Source organism: Raphanus sativus, chromosome 4 (assembly GCF_000801105.2).
Source record: "Raphanus sativus cultivar WK10039 chromosome 4, ASM80110v3, whole genome shotgun sequence".
NCBI lineage: Eukaryota > Viridiplantae > Streptophyta > Magnoliopsida > Brassicales > Brassicaceae > Raphanus > Raphanus sativus.
The window spans coordinates 7,141,489-7,154,929 of record NC_079514.1 but is presented as its reverse complement, the minus strand read 5'-3'; the positions used below and the strand labels follow the sequence as shown (position 1 = coordinate 7,154,929).

At 29.4% G+C, this 13,441-nt stretch overlaps 2 protein-coding genes across 2 annotated transcripts; both read left to right on the top strand.

The window, feature by feature from the left end:
- Positions 1 to 4,744: 4,744 nt before the first annotated feature.
- On the top strand, positions 4,745 to 6,804 carry LOC108848889 (protein RGF1 INDUCIBLE TRANSCRIPTION FACTOR 1). Its single transcript, XM_018622342.2, has 4 exons — positions 4,745 to 4,999; positions 5,452 to 5,649; positions 5,735 to 5,953; positions 6,359 to 6,804. The coding sequence occupies exons 1-4, from the start codon at positions 4,937 to 4,939 to the stop codon at positions 6,521 to 6,523; spliced, it is 645 nt and encodes a 214-aa protein (XP_018477844.1). The 5' UTR covers positions 4,745 to 4,936; the 3' UTR covers positions 6,524 to 6,804.
- A 3,638-nt stretch (positions 6,805 to 10,442) lies between these two features.
- Positions 10,443 to 11,890, top strand: LOC108853069 (uncharacterized). Its single transcript, XM_018626533.2, has 3 exons — positions 10,443 to 10,636; positions 11,119 to 11,305; positions 11,376 to 11,890. The coding sequence occupies exons 2-3, from the start codon at positions 11,220 to 11,222 to the stop codon at positions 11,656 to 11,658; spliced, it is 369 nt and encodes a 122-aa protein (XP_018482035.2). The 5' UTR covers positions 10,443 to 10,636; positions 11,119 to 11,219; the 3' UTR covers positions 11,659 to 11,890.
- Positions 11,891 to 13,441: the final 1,551 nt, after the last annotated feature.

Sequence of the window (13,441 nt, the reverse complement as noted above, 5' to 3'; positions counted from 1 at the left end):
CGCCCACCCCTACACTCACCATATCAAGAAAGGATATATTTTAATTAATATAATTATTATCTTTTTTATTTAAACTTGATAAAAATGTATTCCTTATATGTAGAAAATATATTCTGTTTTTATTATGGTATTATTTAAATCGAATGTTTTTATATGCATTAAATCTAAAAACAACTAATATATAAGTATATAAATCTATTTCGAATACACTCGGGTATCAAAAACACTTCGGTTCGGATGAGTTTCGGTTATCTAAATACCAAAATTTGAATAATGTCAGATATTTAATTAATTTTCGTTTGAGTTTAATACTATTTTTTGCTTCGGGTTGGTTCAATTCAGTTTTTTGGATTCAGATTTTTCGCTCGGCTCTAATATTGACATGAAAAACAAATAGTAATATTTTAGAAAAATACACCCGCACGGGCGTGCGGGTCAAAAATCTAGTTTTAATTAAAACACACGAATTATGTATGAAAAGTAAGAAAGAACATAATGTGGATTGGGCCTTTCAAAATCTAGAAGTCAAGTGGCGTATTTTTTCAAAGTCAATGGACAATAAAACGTAAATAAGACTTGTGCGTTCCTCTATTTAAATGACTGCACGGATTTTTCAAAACTATTACAAAGATATGAACAATACTATAAAATATTTCAGTTTTGTATGTATGGATTGTATCAAATATTATCCCCCTTTTCTATTGAGAAATACAATTTGGCATCTTCCTCCATCTACCATCAGGCATGACTAATGAAAAAAGTTGTTGTTATCTTCTGACGTTTATTACTATGCATATAATATGTTTCCTTTGATTTATTTCCTTGTCGTTATTCTTTTAGCTTATTATATTTATACATTATAGATATAATAAATTAGAGACTCGCTATTAGACAATGATTTATCATCGGGCTATCAAATTGAATATCCGCATGAAACACGGGACATCTCCAACCCATAACACCATTTTAGTGTCAAAATCACACTATTTTAGCACTAATTTTTTTTGCATTTCCAACCAAAACACCAAATATTACACTAAAAAAAATATTTTTCATTATTATATAATTAAGTAAGATTCTTTTAGTTTTTAATAGTTTTAATATATACTTATTAATATATAGATATATTAAATAAAAAATGTTATATTAAAATGTTAATAGTTTTCAGATATAAATATATTATATGACAAACTATTATATTAAACTATTAATTTTAATTTCATAATTTAACTTTTAAGTTAAACTTTTTATGTTTTTAAATTAATTTCATATAGATTAATAGTTTATATTAAATTCACTTACAATATAATAAAATAGTTATGGTATATTTCTTTTTATTTAAAATACCTAATGTATTATCAAAATATATTATAAATCAAGTGTAGTTAAATATAATTAGACAATATTTAAATAGACAGTTGACAAAAAAAACAGTAAAAAAAAAGTTTTGCCGTCGTCTACAGTACAACACCAAACATATCGTGATACTGTAGCAAGAAAGAAAATCACACAATAATGACATCCTTTTTACAGTCTGGTTGGAGAGAGAAAACTTCAAATTTGTCACCATCTTCCAGTTTTACCGTCCGATTGGAGTTGGCCTAATTAACAACGCAACGAGTTTAATCTAATGATAACATACCAAGAATTAAACAAAAATGTGTGTTTAATTCATTATGTAAAAGGAGAAAACAAAATATATTAAGGGTCGAATTTTGAATTCGAGTATGATATTTACGTTTAGGGAACATATTGGTGGATCAAAACTAGTTGTCTCTTCTTATCAGAGTAGACATGACAGCAATTCAATAAAGTTTTTGGTTATATAAAACAAATTTAGTTATGTGTACAGCATACTTGTGATTATTTATAATCAAAGGGCATGTGTTTAAAATGGAATTTCCTTTTCAGGTGATGCATATTGGACCTGTTAATACTGACTTTGCTATGCTTAATTACCTAATTAAATTGCAACAACGCCAAACTCAAGCACTAATAAAACAAAAGGGTGTGTTATGATAATCACCCGACCTAAATTTCTGCATTAATTTCTACTTTATTAATTATTATATTAATAAACTTACAAACAAGTACAGATAGATTAGGTTATTATTGTTCAGTTCATGAGCTTGTCTCCGCTTATTGCTCGCTTTAAAAGCTATAACAATGGAATCTAATCTAATTATTGATATCATCTATTTACTTAAATATTATACAGATATACACCAATAATAAGAACAAAGTAAAGTGCTGCGGTTCACACTTGTTCCAACTCATTCTTATGCACATATATTCGAATTATACGCGTGTGCACATACATACATTTCCATCATGGCTCTTGTGAAAATGTACATAATCTCGGAAATGTTTTGTGATTTTGTAGGATTTTACAGTATTTATGCTCACGGTCTGTTTTCTCTCTCTCTATGGTCATATTTGACAACGTTGCGTATGTATCTTAATATATGTCATCAGTGACATATAATAAATTCTGTTTGTTGTTGGTTATGTATTGAGATGGGTTACAGTATTTTAACAAAAGATTACATGACACAACAAAATATGTATCTCTTTAATTTAATAAGATATATATATATATATATATATATTATATATATATATATATATATATATATATATATATATATCTAACTATAGGATTCCTTAAAAGAAAATTAGTAAGCAAATATAATTTATATTTGGGTTAGAAGGTTTAGTGATTAGTATTTAACTTGTTCAAAAAGAAAAGAGGGACAACTAGAGAAACCACCTGATAGAAGAAAACATATAGTGGGATTGTAAAGAAAGGATAGAGATGCGATGTCAAGCTACAATAATGGAGCAGCAATAGTTTCTCCACTTGGCTAATATAATATCTAACACGAAACACTAACTTTCCCAAATACAAAAATTCTTAGTGTATAACCCAACAGTGTTGTGCTGCCTGTAAAAGCTATGTAACGTAAAAAGTATTAATTAGTACTTAAGATAAAACAGTGGATGCTGAGTATTCAAAGATAAGTCCAATAATGACAGAAATATACTCAAAAAAATACGTAAAACAAGAAAAAATATTAAAAATATAGTTATTATATGACCAAAGTTAGAAAATTCATATAATATAACATAAAAATTAAATATCTTTATTTTTATACTTAACAAAAAGGGTAAAAATATAGTAAGTTACTAGATAATAACATACACTCGTGAATGAACTTTATTTTTAATAAAGCCAATTCTCAAGATAATTTTTTTAACAAATTTAAAACATGTGAATAATTAAATAAATCTCTCATACATATTTTTAGTGATATTTACATAAATAGTAAACTCTTAGTCAATGCGTATTCATATATATATATATTTGTAATTTTATATTCAATTCGATTTTGTCTGCGTATGCCAAAAACTGAAACAAAAATAATTTTAAACTGTTTTTCATTAAAAATTAAATATATTTAGAGTTTTAAGTAAAAATATAAGTGGCTTTTGTTATAAACAGAATATATTTAAAACAAAAGTATGTTACAGTAAACGGTCAAGCTTGTTGACAAAAAAATGTTACAGTAAACGGTCCAATTAATTTTCTTTTGTAAGTTAGTACATTTACGTATGGTGATGACAAGTCATTATAATGTGAACAATATTTCTCATTTAATATATATTAAGATACCCTTGGTAATATATTTTTTTTCGGACTAAAATATGATATTATTAAAGAGAAACCCAAACCAGGCAAAACTCAAACCAAAAAAACAAAGGCAACAAGGTCCAAATACAAGCAAACTGAAAAATCCGACATAAAGGGCAACCTTAACGGATCTAAAACCCAAACCAGAAAACCTGACGCGGTGCCACACCAGCCACACGTTTAAGCTCAACTCCAAATCTTCTACACGTGTAGATCGCCGCATCGAACGGGACACGCGTCATCCAACCACTCTATCGTGATCCAAAGATCGATGCTTTCACCGGAAAAAATGAATCGACTAGTGATTTGTCGGAACACGCCGGAGAACAGCCACCGCACCCACACAGCTTCGCCAAACTTGATTCCATCGGAGAGCTTCATCGAGGACTGTCCCCGAAATCTCTTCCGGTTCACTCAAAATACCGTTGGCGAAAACTCCACCCCTGAACTATCATCTTTTTATTGGAGAGCAGATATCGGGTTTCCCGAGATTTCATCCAAACAGCAAAGACAGCGAGCAAGATTCCCAACCAAAAAACGCTCTTTCAAACAGAGAGAACACAGAACTGACAAGAACAGTGCTGCAGAAGCCACCACTTTCCGGAGTCAGAATCGGCGGAGCCGCTGCTGAAGAAACCGCTACTCTCTAGAGACGAAGTCGGCCGATTCCCTAGTAAGAAGCACCGCCGAAGACCAAATCTATAAGTCGACGGGAAAATTAAAAAGAAGAAATTCTCCCACTAGACATGCAAAACGGAAAAAAGGAAAAAAAGAGAGAATCGAACTAGCAGTGGCGGATGGAGTCCACTCCGCCGGCCGATGACGAAATTTGACAATGGATAGTCTAGAAAGAAGTTAGAGGAAACATCTAGAGAAAGAGAAATGTTTTGTTCATCAATAGATACCCTTGGTAATATTGTTTTGGATATATGTTTAAGAGAATATCACAAAATATATAGACAAAATAAATCTCATAAAATTTAGTGGAATAATATAAAGTAATTATAGAATAATATTTTTTGAATATAATTGAAAGAAAAAAAGAAGGAAAGGGGAAGGAGGTCGGTTGGTCGACTTTGCTAAGATAAGAGAGAGAGAGAGACTGTGTCTCTATTTCTCTCTAAACCATTCTCTGCAAGAAAACTTCTCTCTAAAACCCATTTCTTTCTCTCTCGAAAAAGTTCCAAGCTTTACTCGAAAAAGACGCTCCTTTTTCTCTTCCCGCAATTTGGTTTATCAAGGACAATGGCAATAGAGGATCAAGAGAACACAATCCGCGAATTCAAGCCTAAGAACAGAAGAATCATGGTATTTCAAAACAATACTCTGTTTCTCAATTTTCGTTTTTGGTTTCATGTTCCCCAAATGTGCAATGGGTTTGTGATTTTTGAATTTGGAAATTTCAAAACTCAAAATGGCTAAAAGTATTCACCTTTTAGAAATTTTCATCCAAGTGCTCTGTTTATTGCTCTGTTTCATGCTCTGTTTCTTGTACCTAACAAAGGGGTTTGTTTTTATCTTGAAGAATCCAGTGCATTAGTGAGCACGAATCTAGAACATTCCTGGGTTTATTATGATTCCTTTTTCTAAAAGAAGAGAATCAGATTATAAACTTATCACACAAGACTAAAATTAAAAAAAAAAATTAAAATGAGGATTTTCTGAAGTCCAATGGTTGTTTAAGAGAGATGTTGAAATGATCCCAAATCGTTATGTTAATTTCTGAAATATATAAAATTGATATTTGGTTTTTGGTGTAGGGAGCTGGTGGACCGGAGGAGGAAGATAACAGGTGGCCACCATGGCTGAAACCTCTGCTCAAAGAGCAATTCTTTGTTCACTGCAAGTTCCATGTAGACTCTCATAAGAGTGAATGCAATATGTATTGCCTAGACTGCACCAACGGCCCTCTTTGCTCTCTTTGTCTTGCCCATCACAAGGATCATCGCACCATTCAGGTCCGTTCTTGCTATAGATTTCATCTAAAGATTTCAATATGTTTTTGTTTTTGAATCCGTCGTTGATTGGTTTTTTTGGGCACAGATAAGGAGATCATCTTATCATGATGTTATAAGGGTGAATGAGATACAAAAGTATCTTGATATATCAGGGATCCAGACTTATGTGATCAATAGTGCTAAAGTCGTCTTCTTGAACGAGAGGCCTCAGCCTAGGCCAGGGAAAGGTGTGACCAATACCTGCAAGGTTTGCTATCGTAGCCTCGTTGATGATAGCTTCCGCTTCTGCTCTCTTGGCTGCAAGGTACAGTTTTTTCAACTTTTTCATTTGTACTAAGTCAAAAGGAAGAAACTTTGGTTTTGGGTCTACCCTCTTTACACGTTTCAAAAACAATAGATCAACGAGTAAAATCCTCACATTTAATGGATTTCTACAGTTTCAACTAACATTTTTTGGGTTAAATTCAACTCCCTTTTACCCCGTCCAAGGAAAAAGATGAAAACTTTGTGAAATGGGTCATCTTCAAATTTTGATTTTATGGTTTACAGTTTCACCTAACATTTACCAAGCAATGTCCTTTTAGTCTTGTCGAGGACAAGACCAAAACTTGTGATAAGGGTCGTCTTTTTTTCTAGCGCATTCTTTCTTTTTTTTCTCAATAATCATTCTCTGAATAAACTCTAATTTTCTTATGTTTTTGAAATGAAGATTGCTGGATCATCTAGAGGGTTTGAAAAGGGAAGGAAGAACCTTCTGACGGAGACAGAGGATTCAGGTAGTTTCAGCCCATCAACACCTCCACTTACTGCATCTAGTAGTTGCAGAATTGCCAAGCGAAGAAAGGGAATCCCTCACCGATCTCCAATGGGATAAAAAAAGAAGCAGCAAAAGAGTTAAAGCCAATACAGAAGCTTTTGCCATTTGCCAGTTTCTTGTTCTATAAAGATAACTACACAGAAATGTATAGCTAATACATAAGCTTTGGTCTCTTATTTGCTTGTTTTAGCAAAAAACAAAGGCCTTAAGATAGGTTTTGGCTTACTAATGGTAAGTCTGTGAATATGTAATGTGATGCAAAAAGGGGTAGAAAGGGAAATATAGGAGGTTTTAAGGGTTAAAAGTGGGAATAAAACAAAATTAGCTTTGGTTTTTCATTATGTACAAGTGGTGTAAATGTGGTTTGGTTAGGTGAATATATGGATCTGGAATATCAAATAAACAATGATGAGACTTATCACCTTTATATTCGTCCGTTTCTATACTTCTAAAAGTATTTTTTCTGTTAATTACAAGAATCATCTATCTTATTAAAACAGAAACATTCTGTTGGACCTAACATTTATTTTGTAAGTTTTTAAATTAAATACATTTTTATACTTTATAGTTAAACATTATTAAATCACTAATGTTCTTTTTTATACTACTATCCATGTTTCCAAACAATATACTTATTTCTTTATAATACTATCAATGTTTTCAAACAATATACTTATTTCTTTATACTATTATCAATGTTTCCAAACAATATATTTTTTATACTACTATCAATGTTTCCAAATAATACAATAATTAATCTTAGTTATTTTATATCTATCATTTTCTCTTTAAAATTTTGTAGAAACGTCATAATTTCATAAATTGCAAAATAGTAAACTTTAAAATTTCGATTATAAGATTACAAATTATGAAACTATTACAATTTAAATCCAATTAGATTACATATCGGTCATCCATCAGTTCAATCGGTTAGTCTCGGGTTTTAGTGATTTTTTAATATGAATATTTTAAAAACATAAATTGAATTGTCAAATCTCCAGATTAACCAGTATAATCACAATCGGGTTGAATTTAAAAATACTGATTTAAATACAAAAATATTTTAAATACACACTCTTTAAAATTTACCAAAATATTTGTTAAATTATTAGTAAAAATTTTCATCGTAAAATATCTCGCGCTTCATCAAAATCTAGTTTGTTTTTAAATGCCTACTAGTGTATCTAACTTGTGTCAAAATATTATATACTGAAACAAACAGACGAGCATTTTATCGAATGCATGAAATTATTATGTTGAACGATTCATCGCCAGAGTTTGAACTTAATTAGAAAGATAGATTATTCCGTATGGTCCTTATCTAAATAAATGGAGCCACTATTTTTAATCATGTGCCACTCTAAATATAATAAAATACAATTTTTTGAAAATAATTGAAGTCTATTCGTTATACGGCATATGGTGTATTAAACTATTAATTCTCATGGGGCATTGTTGTTGGAAAGCATTTGGTGGGGAGGTGCAATTTCACTAATTTGCTTTCTCTTTTAACTTTTTCTTCTTTCTTTTTGAGAAATGGAACCATTTGGAAACTGGAATAAGTATAAGAGAAAGTAGACAAGAATATATGTCATTTCTCTAATAGGAGAGAACCTAACTAAAACTCTTCCCTATAAAAAATGGACAAATTGATCAAATCTAGGTTTATTGGTGCACACAAACCTTGTTAAACCCGTGACAAAAGAATACACATTAAAAATAAAAACTGTAATCAGCACATAACGAAAAGCAAATCATCTAATACAGTAAATTTTGGTAAATTATAGAAGTCTTATCTATTTAAATAATAAATAGATAATAGAGATAGATATTTGAATAGCCATTCAAATTTGATCTGAGTCTGTTTGAGTTTCAGATTTTGGGATTAAAAATTTAACCTCTATTCATATATTTATAAATTTTTGGTTCAGATTTAAATTCGATTCATATTTTTACAGATTTAGTTCAGAACTACAATAAAATAAAAAGCAAAAAGGTCTTAAATACATAATCATTAAATTTATATAAATAAAAAAGACTAAATTGAAAAATGTTTAAAAAGTCTCAATAGCAATTGTTTATATTTGAAGATTTACTATTTACTCATTTAAAAATAAAGAAAAAGAATAAAGACTGTTGGAATGCAAAACTATTTAAAAATAAACAGATAAATGGCTGTTGGAGATATGCTCTAAATAAATGGGAGTTTATTCTCAAACACCCTTGTCACCTTTGAAAAACTAGATCTTGACCCGCTCGACCGAGCGGGTGTCAATTTTCATTTTTTTTGTTTATACTAAATAGTATATATGGTTTGCAATATGTATACTAATATAACATATTTAAAAATAACAATGTACTTAATTACATCGAATAATTTTTTGCGTTCTACAATAAATTACATGACCAATATTTATTGGACATCATATAAACAAATCAAACATTTGTAAAATTAGATCATGTAAACAAATCAAACATTTGTATAATTAGATTTATATATAAAATATCTAAAAATATAATTTTTGAATCAAAAGTAGAAAACATATACAAATATGAGTTAGTATAGTATTAAAAATTGATACATTAGTTATAATATTTTTAAGAAAATAAAAACATTATAGACAATTTATTCCATAGAATAGTCAGTTTATATAGTTGTATCAATATTTTTAAAAATAGAGAAGGTGTATACACTGTGAAAATATTTTAAATCATGTTAGCAAAATTTTTGAAAAGTATAGAATTTTTTGAAAAATTTAATTAGTTAATGTGACTTTATTTTTAGTTATTACTAATAAACAATAAAAATATAATTACATATTTATAAATAATATTGTTCATTAAACATTCAAAGCTATATTTATTAATTATTTGCAAACACACACACATATATAAAAAATAGGAAAAAATAATGAATAATATAAGTTAGGTTTATTAATTATTGTTGCCAAACTTTTTTTTATTTCGAATTCGATTTTGGGAATGTATTAATTAAACAGAAAAGACAAAAAATCATAAAAGGTAAAATGCATTAATTAAACAGAAAAGACAAAAAAAATATTTAGGAAATACACATTAAATAACTGAAAAAGACAAGCATTAATATAGGAAGATTAATTAAATGTTCAGTGGCATATCATTGTAAATAACATTGAAACTTCAGGAGCATTTTATAAGTGTACTTCTCTTTTAATAATAGAGATGTAGAAACTGAGTGCCATAGGCCGCAAGTTAATTTAAAATGACCCAACAATCCTTAATTCATTACATAATCACGTTTGAAAACTCACTGCCGAGTGCCGTAAAATCACCGGAAAAACGTAATTCGGACACCAACGATGACGATTTAAAATGACTCAGTCCAAAAACCGAAATTCTTAAAAATTTAATTTTCACTCATTTCATCCTATAATCGAGTAATATATTTAAAAATTCATGAAGTTTTCATGAAAATGGCAAAAACGAAGAAACTGATGTATAACTCTTGACAAATTATGAGATGTCGGAGTCAATATTGCAGAAAGTCTAAAAGTCTAAAGAAGAAGATGACTTGTAAAAATCATAATTGCCTTTCATTAAATCTAATCATAAAAAAATGCAAAACGCACATGTTCTCTATTTGAACCCGGGTTGTGAGCTTCTTTAATGATACATAAACCACTGCACTAAGTGATATTTAGTGATATTCATATGAATACATACTATTTTAAAACAAAAATATAAAGATGGGTCCCACAAACATTTATTAAAATCTGATGTGGACACCTTAAGAAGAGAAGAAAGTGTCTCATTATATATATGATTCCTATTTCTCCTTTGATTAAAATATATTTTTATTTAATAATTTTTAAATACAAAATCAAGTTAAATACGATTTTGCCCTTAGAAAAATCAATATATTACATGGTCCAACCTAATGATCCGGTTCCTATCCGACTCCGACCCAAATCCAATAGGTTGAAAAAACAAAAAAAAAACCTAAATCCTAAACGACGTCGTTTTTTATTTGTCTTCTTTTGCTCTGACTTCTTTTTCTCTCTCGACGACAGAAACGCGACGCCGTTCTTCTCCCATCTTGATCTTCTTCACATCTTCATCTTCTCGTTTTCTGCAAAATTTCGCCTAAATCAAGCCTCTGTCATCATTCTTCATCTTTCTCCTAACATCTCAGTAAGTAACTTCTCTTGATTTTGATCGGTAAAGGTCGGATAATGTAATTAGGTCAACAAAATTTGGGGAAAAGTTGTATGGTGTAGATGAATCTTGAATAGGGTATGGGTAAAACATATTAAGGATAGTAGATTGAGGAAAATGTTTGTGAAATCTTAGATTGTGAAACAATCAGTGGTAGAGTGCGAACTGAGACCATAAGAGATTGTGATTTTGTGATTATTTTGAATGGTTTAAGAAGTCTACAAATGGTTAAGATGCTGTGAGAGTTTTATAAGTTTGGATTATAGATGCTGTGTTATTTCTATAGCTTTGAATGTTAAGTTGGTGTGTTAAAAAAATCTTTGAATTATAGAGAAAAATTTAGGAGTTGTATGAACCTGGTGTGTAATTAAATTTCTGTAGTTTTTCTGTTTTTATGTGAGTTTTGTGAATATCATGTGTATTTAATTGAGTTATTGTGTTTAAATCTGTTTGCACAGAATGGTAACGAAGAAGGGTAAGGGGAAAGGCAAGGGAAAAGGCAAGACCAAAGGCAATACAAGACCAAAAGCTAGAAAACCGATTGTAGAAGAGCTCTCAAATGAAATCCCAGTTCCAGAACCGACAGTGTATTCACTCTCGGTCTCAGATGGGTCAGAAAGTCAGGGAATGTCTGCATCATCTCAGGTATGCATTTTATGATCATGTAAGAACTTTTGTTAATGTTTGATAAACAAAAAAATGTATGTGATTTCAGGAAAGGCAGCCAATGCAATTTCTTGAGTTGTACTTCAACAACTCTCAGTTCACGAAAAGTGGAAGAAGCTGTAAATCCCACTGAAGAAGAAGTAGAAAACCGAGAACCTGAAAAATTAGTGGAAGAGGTGGAAAAAACCACAGAGGAAAATGGTGAAAAATACACTGAAGAAGAGAAGCAAAATTGGTACATGGTTGTGTACAAAGACAGTGAAGAAGTGGTGAAGGAAGCTGCACCCAAGGCTAGGCCGAAGGTCATGGCATTCCCAGGCCTGAGACATTAGCAAAAATGAGAGCTAAAGCTGCAGCTAAGAAAAAAAGTCAAGGAAAAAGAAAGATTGACAGAAGAATGAAAAAATAAAAAAATTGAGTATGTTTTAATGTAGGATTATAGTTTAAAAGTTTTTTTTTCTTCTACAAATACATTTTGTGTGTCAGTAAATATTAGACAAGGTAATATATCACACATTACACCTTCCATCATTTATAAATAATGAAAAAAAAAGTATTGATCTTCTTATTTTGCATTTTTAAAAAGTGTTATGTTTCATAAATTTGCTTTGTTTTATTCATGTTAAAACAATAATATAAAAAGTTTCATACTAGGTTATACTGTCTAAAAATACTTCAATTGACAAAATAATAAAACAATGTTTACATGTAAAACATGCATGAATGAAAAGTGCACATGTAAATGTGCAGCCGTTATATACATAAATATAATATTCTAATAACACTTAATAATTCTTGGTAATCTTCAAGGACTTAGTAATACTACCTTACACATAGTAATTTTTTGACCATTTTCACATTTATCTAGTAAAACTCTACGAAGATGAGATTTTTTGTAGTAAAACCAATGCTTTTACACTATAATTATCATTAAAAAAGACATTTTCAGCAAAAATATGTCAGGAATATGTATTTCTTTAGATTTTCCTTAGTATGGTCTAACCATTCACATACTAACAATGAAAGTTAAGGTTTTTTTTGAGAATTTGCGTAGATATTCCTTAAACAATTGAAATAGTCATAAAAATAGTCTTAATATACTTATTTATTAAGTGAATAGTCTACTAATTAATAATAGCCATGAAATATATATCGATTCTATATACTAAACATAAGTAGTCCCACTAATATATATGTAGTCCAAATAACACTTAGTAAAACTAAATACTAGTAGTTCAGATAACACTTAATAATACGAGTAAACCTAGTAGTCTGAATAACATTTAACAAAAACAGAGTATGTGACTTCCTCCACTGATTTCATCAAGACAATAGTGTGAATTTCATCTTTCCCTTCACCATCTCTGAAATGCATTTCATTTCAGCTCCAGTTTTCATATAATATCCTTAATTTCCACACTGTAGAGTGCTCTCTTGCTAATACTAATTTGTGTCAGTACTATACATAGTAAAACTGGTAGTAATACTAGTATACCAGTAGTATTTGTAAACATAGTAATATTAGTAACATCATTAATACCATTTGTTCTTAGTAAGAAGAGTAATCTTAGTAATATCCAGAAATTATCTTTGCAGTAACTAATCACGTCTTTATCTCGATTTTGTTTTGATTTTGCATTACCCATAATTCATATTAGTTAAATTACGCACAAAAATCATCAAAAACAGACAAAATGTATACCATAGACCCATAGACACAGTTTTCAAAATCCATTTTAATCTCTTAAAATTTGCATCTAATCTTCCTTTTTACACTAGATGAGATCCATGATCTTCTTTTTAATAGTATTCTAGCAAAAATTTCATCAAAAGCCAACATAAAATATACCTAAAATCTATAAACATGTTTTTAAAATTATTTTTAATCTCTCAAAACTTTTATCAATTCTTACTTATTAACAATATATTTATTATTTTATAATTTTTATATTTTTAATCCAATCATAAATATAAAATATCAAAATAAGAAGATAAGAATATTTTTTGTCAAAAGTTTAAATTGGAAGGTTTATACCAAAAAATATTTTCCGTTTTTATGATAATTTTTTTTTAAATATATTTAAGTAATCTGCTTTACTATTTTAATATTTATAA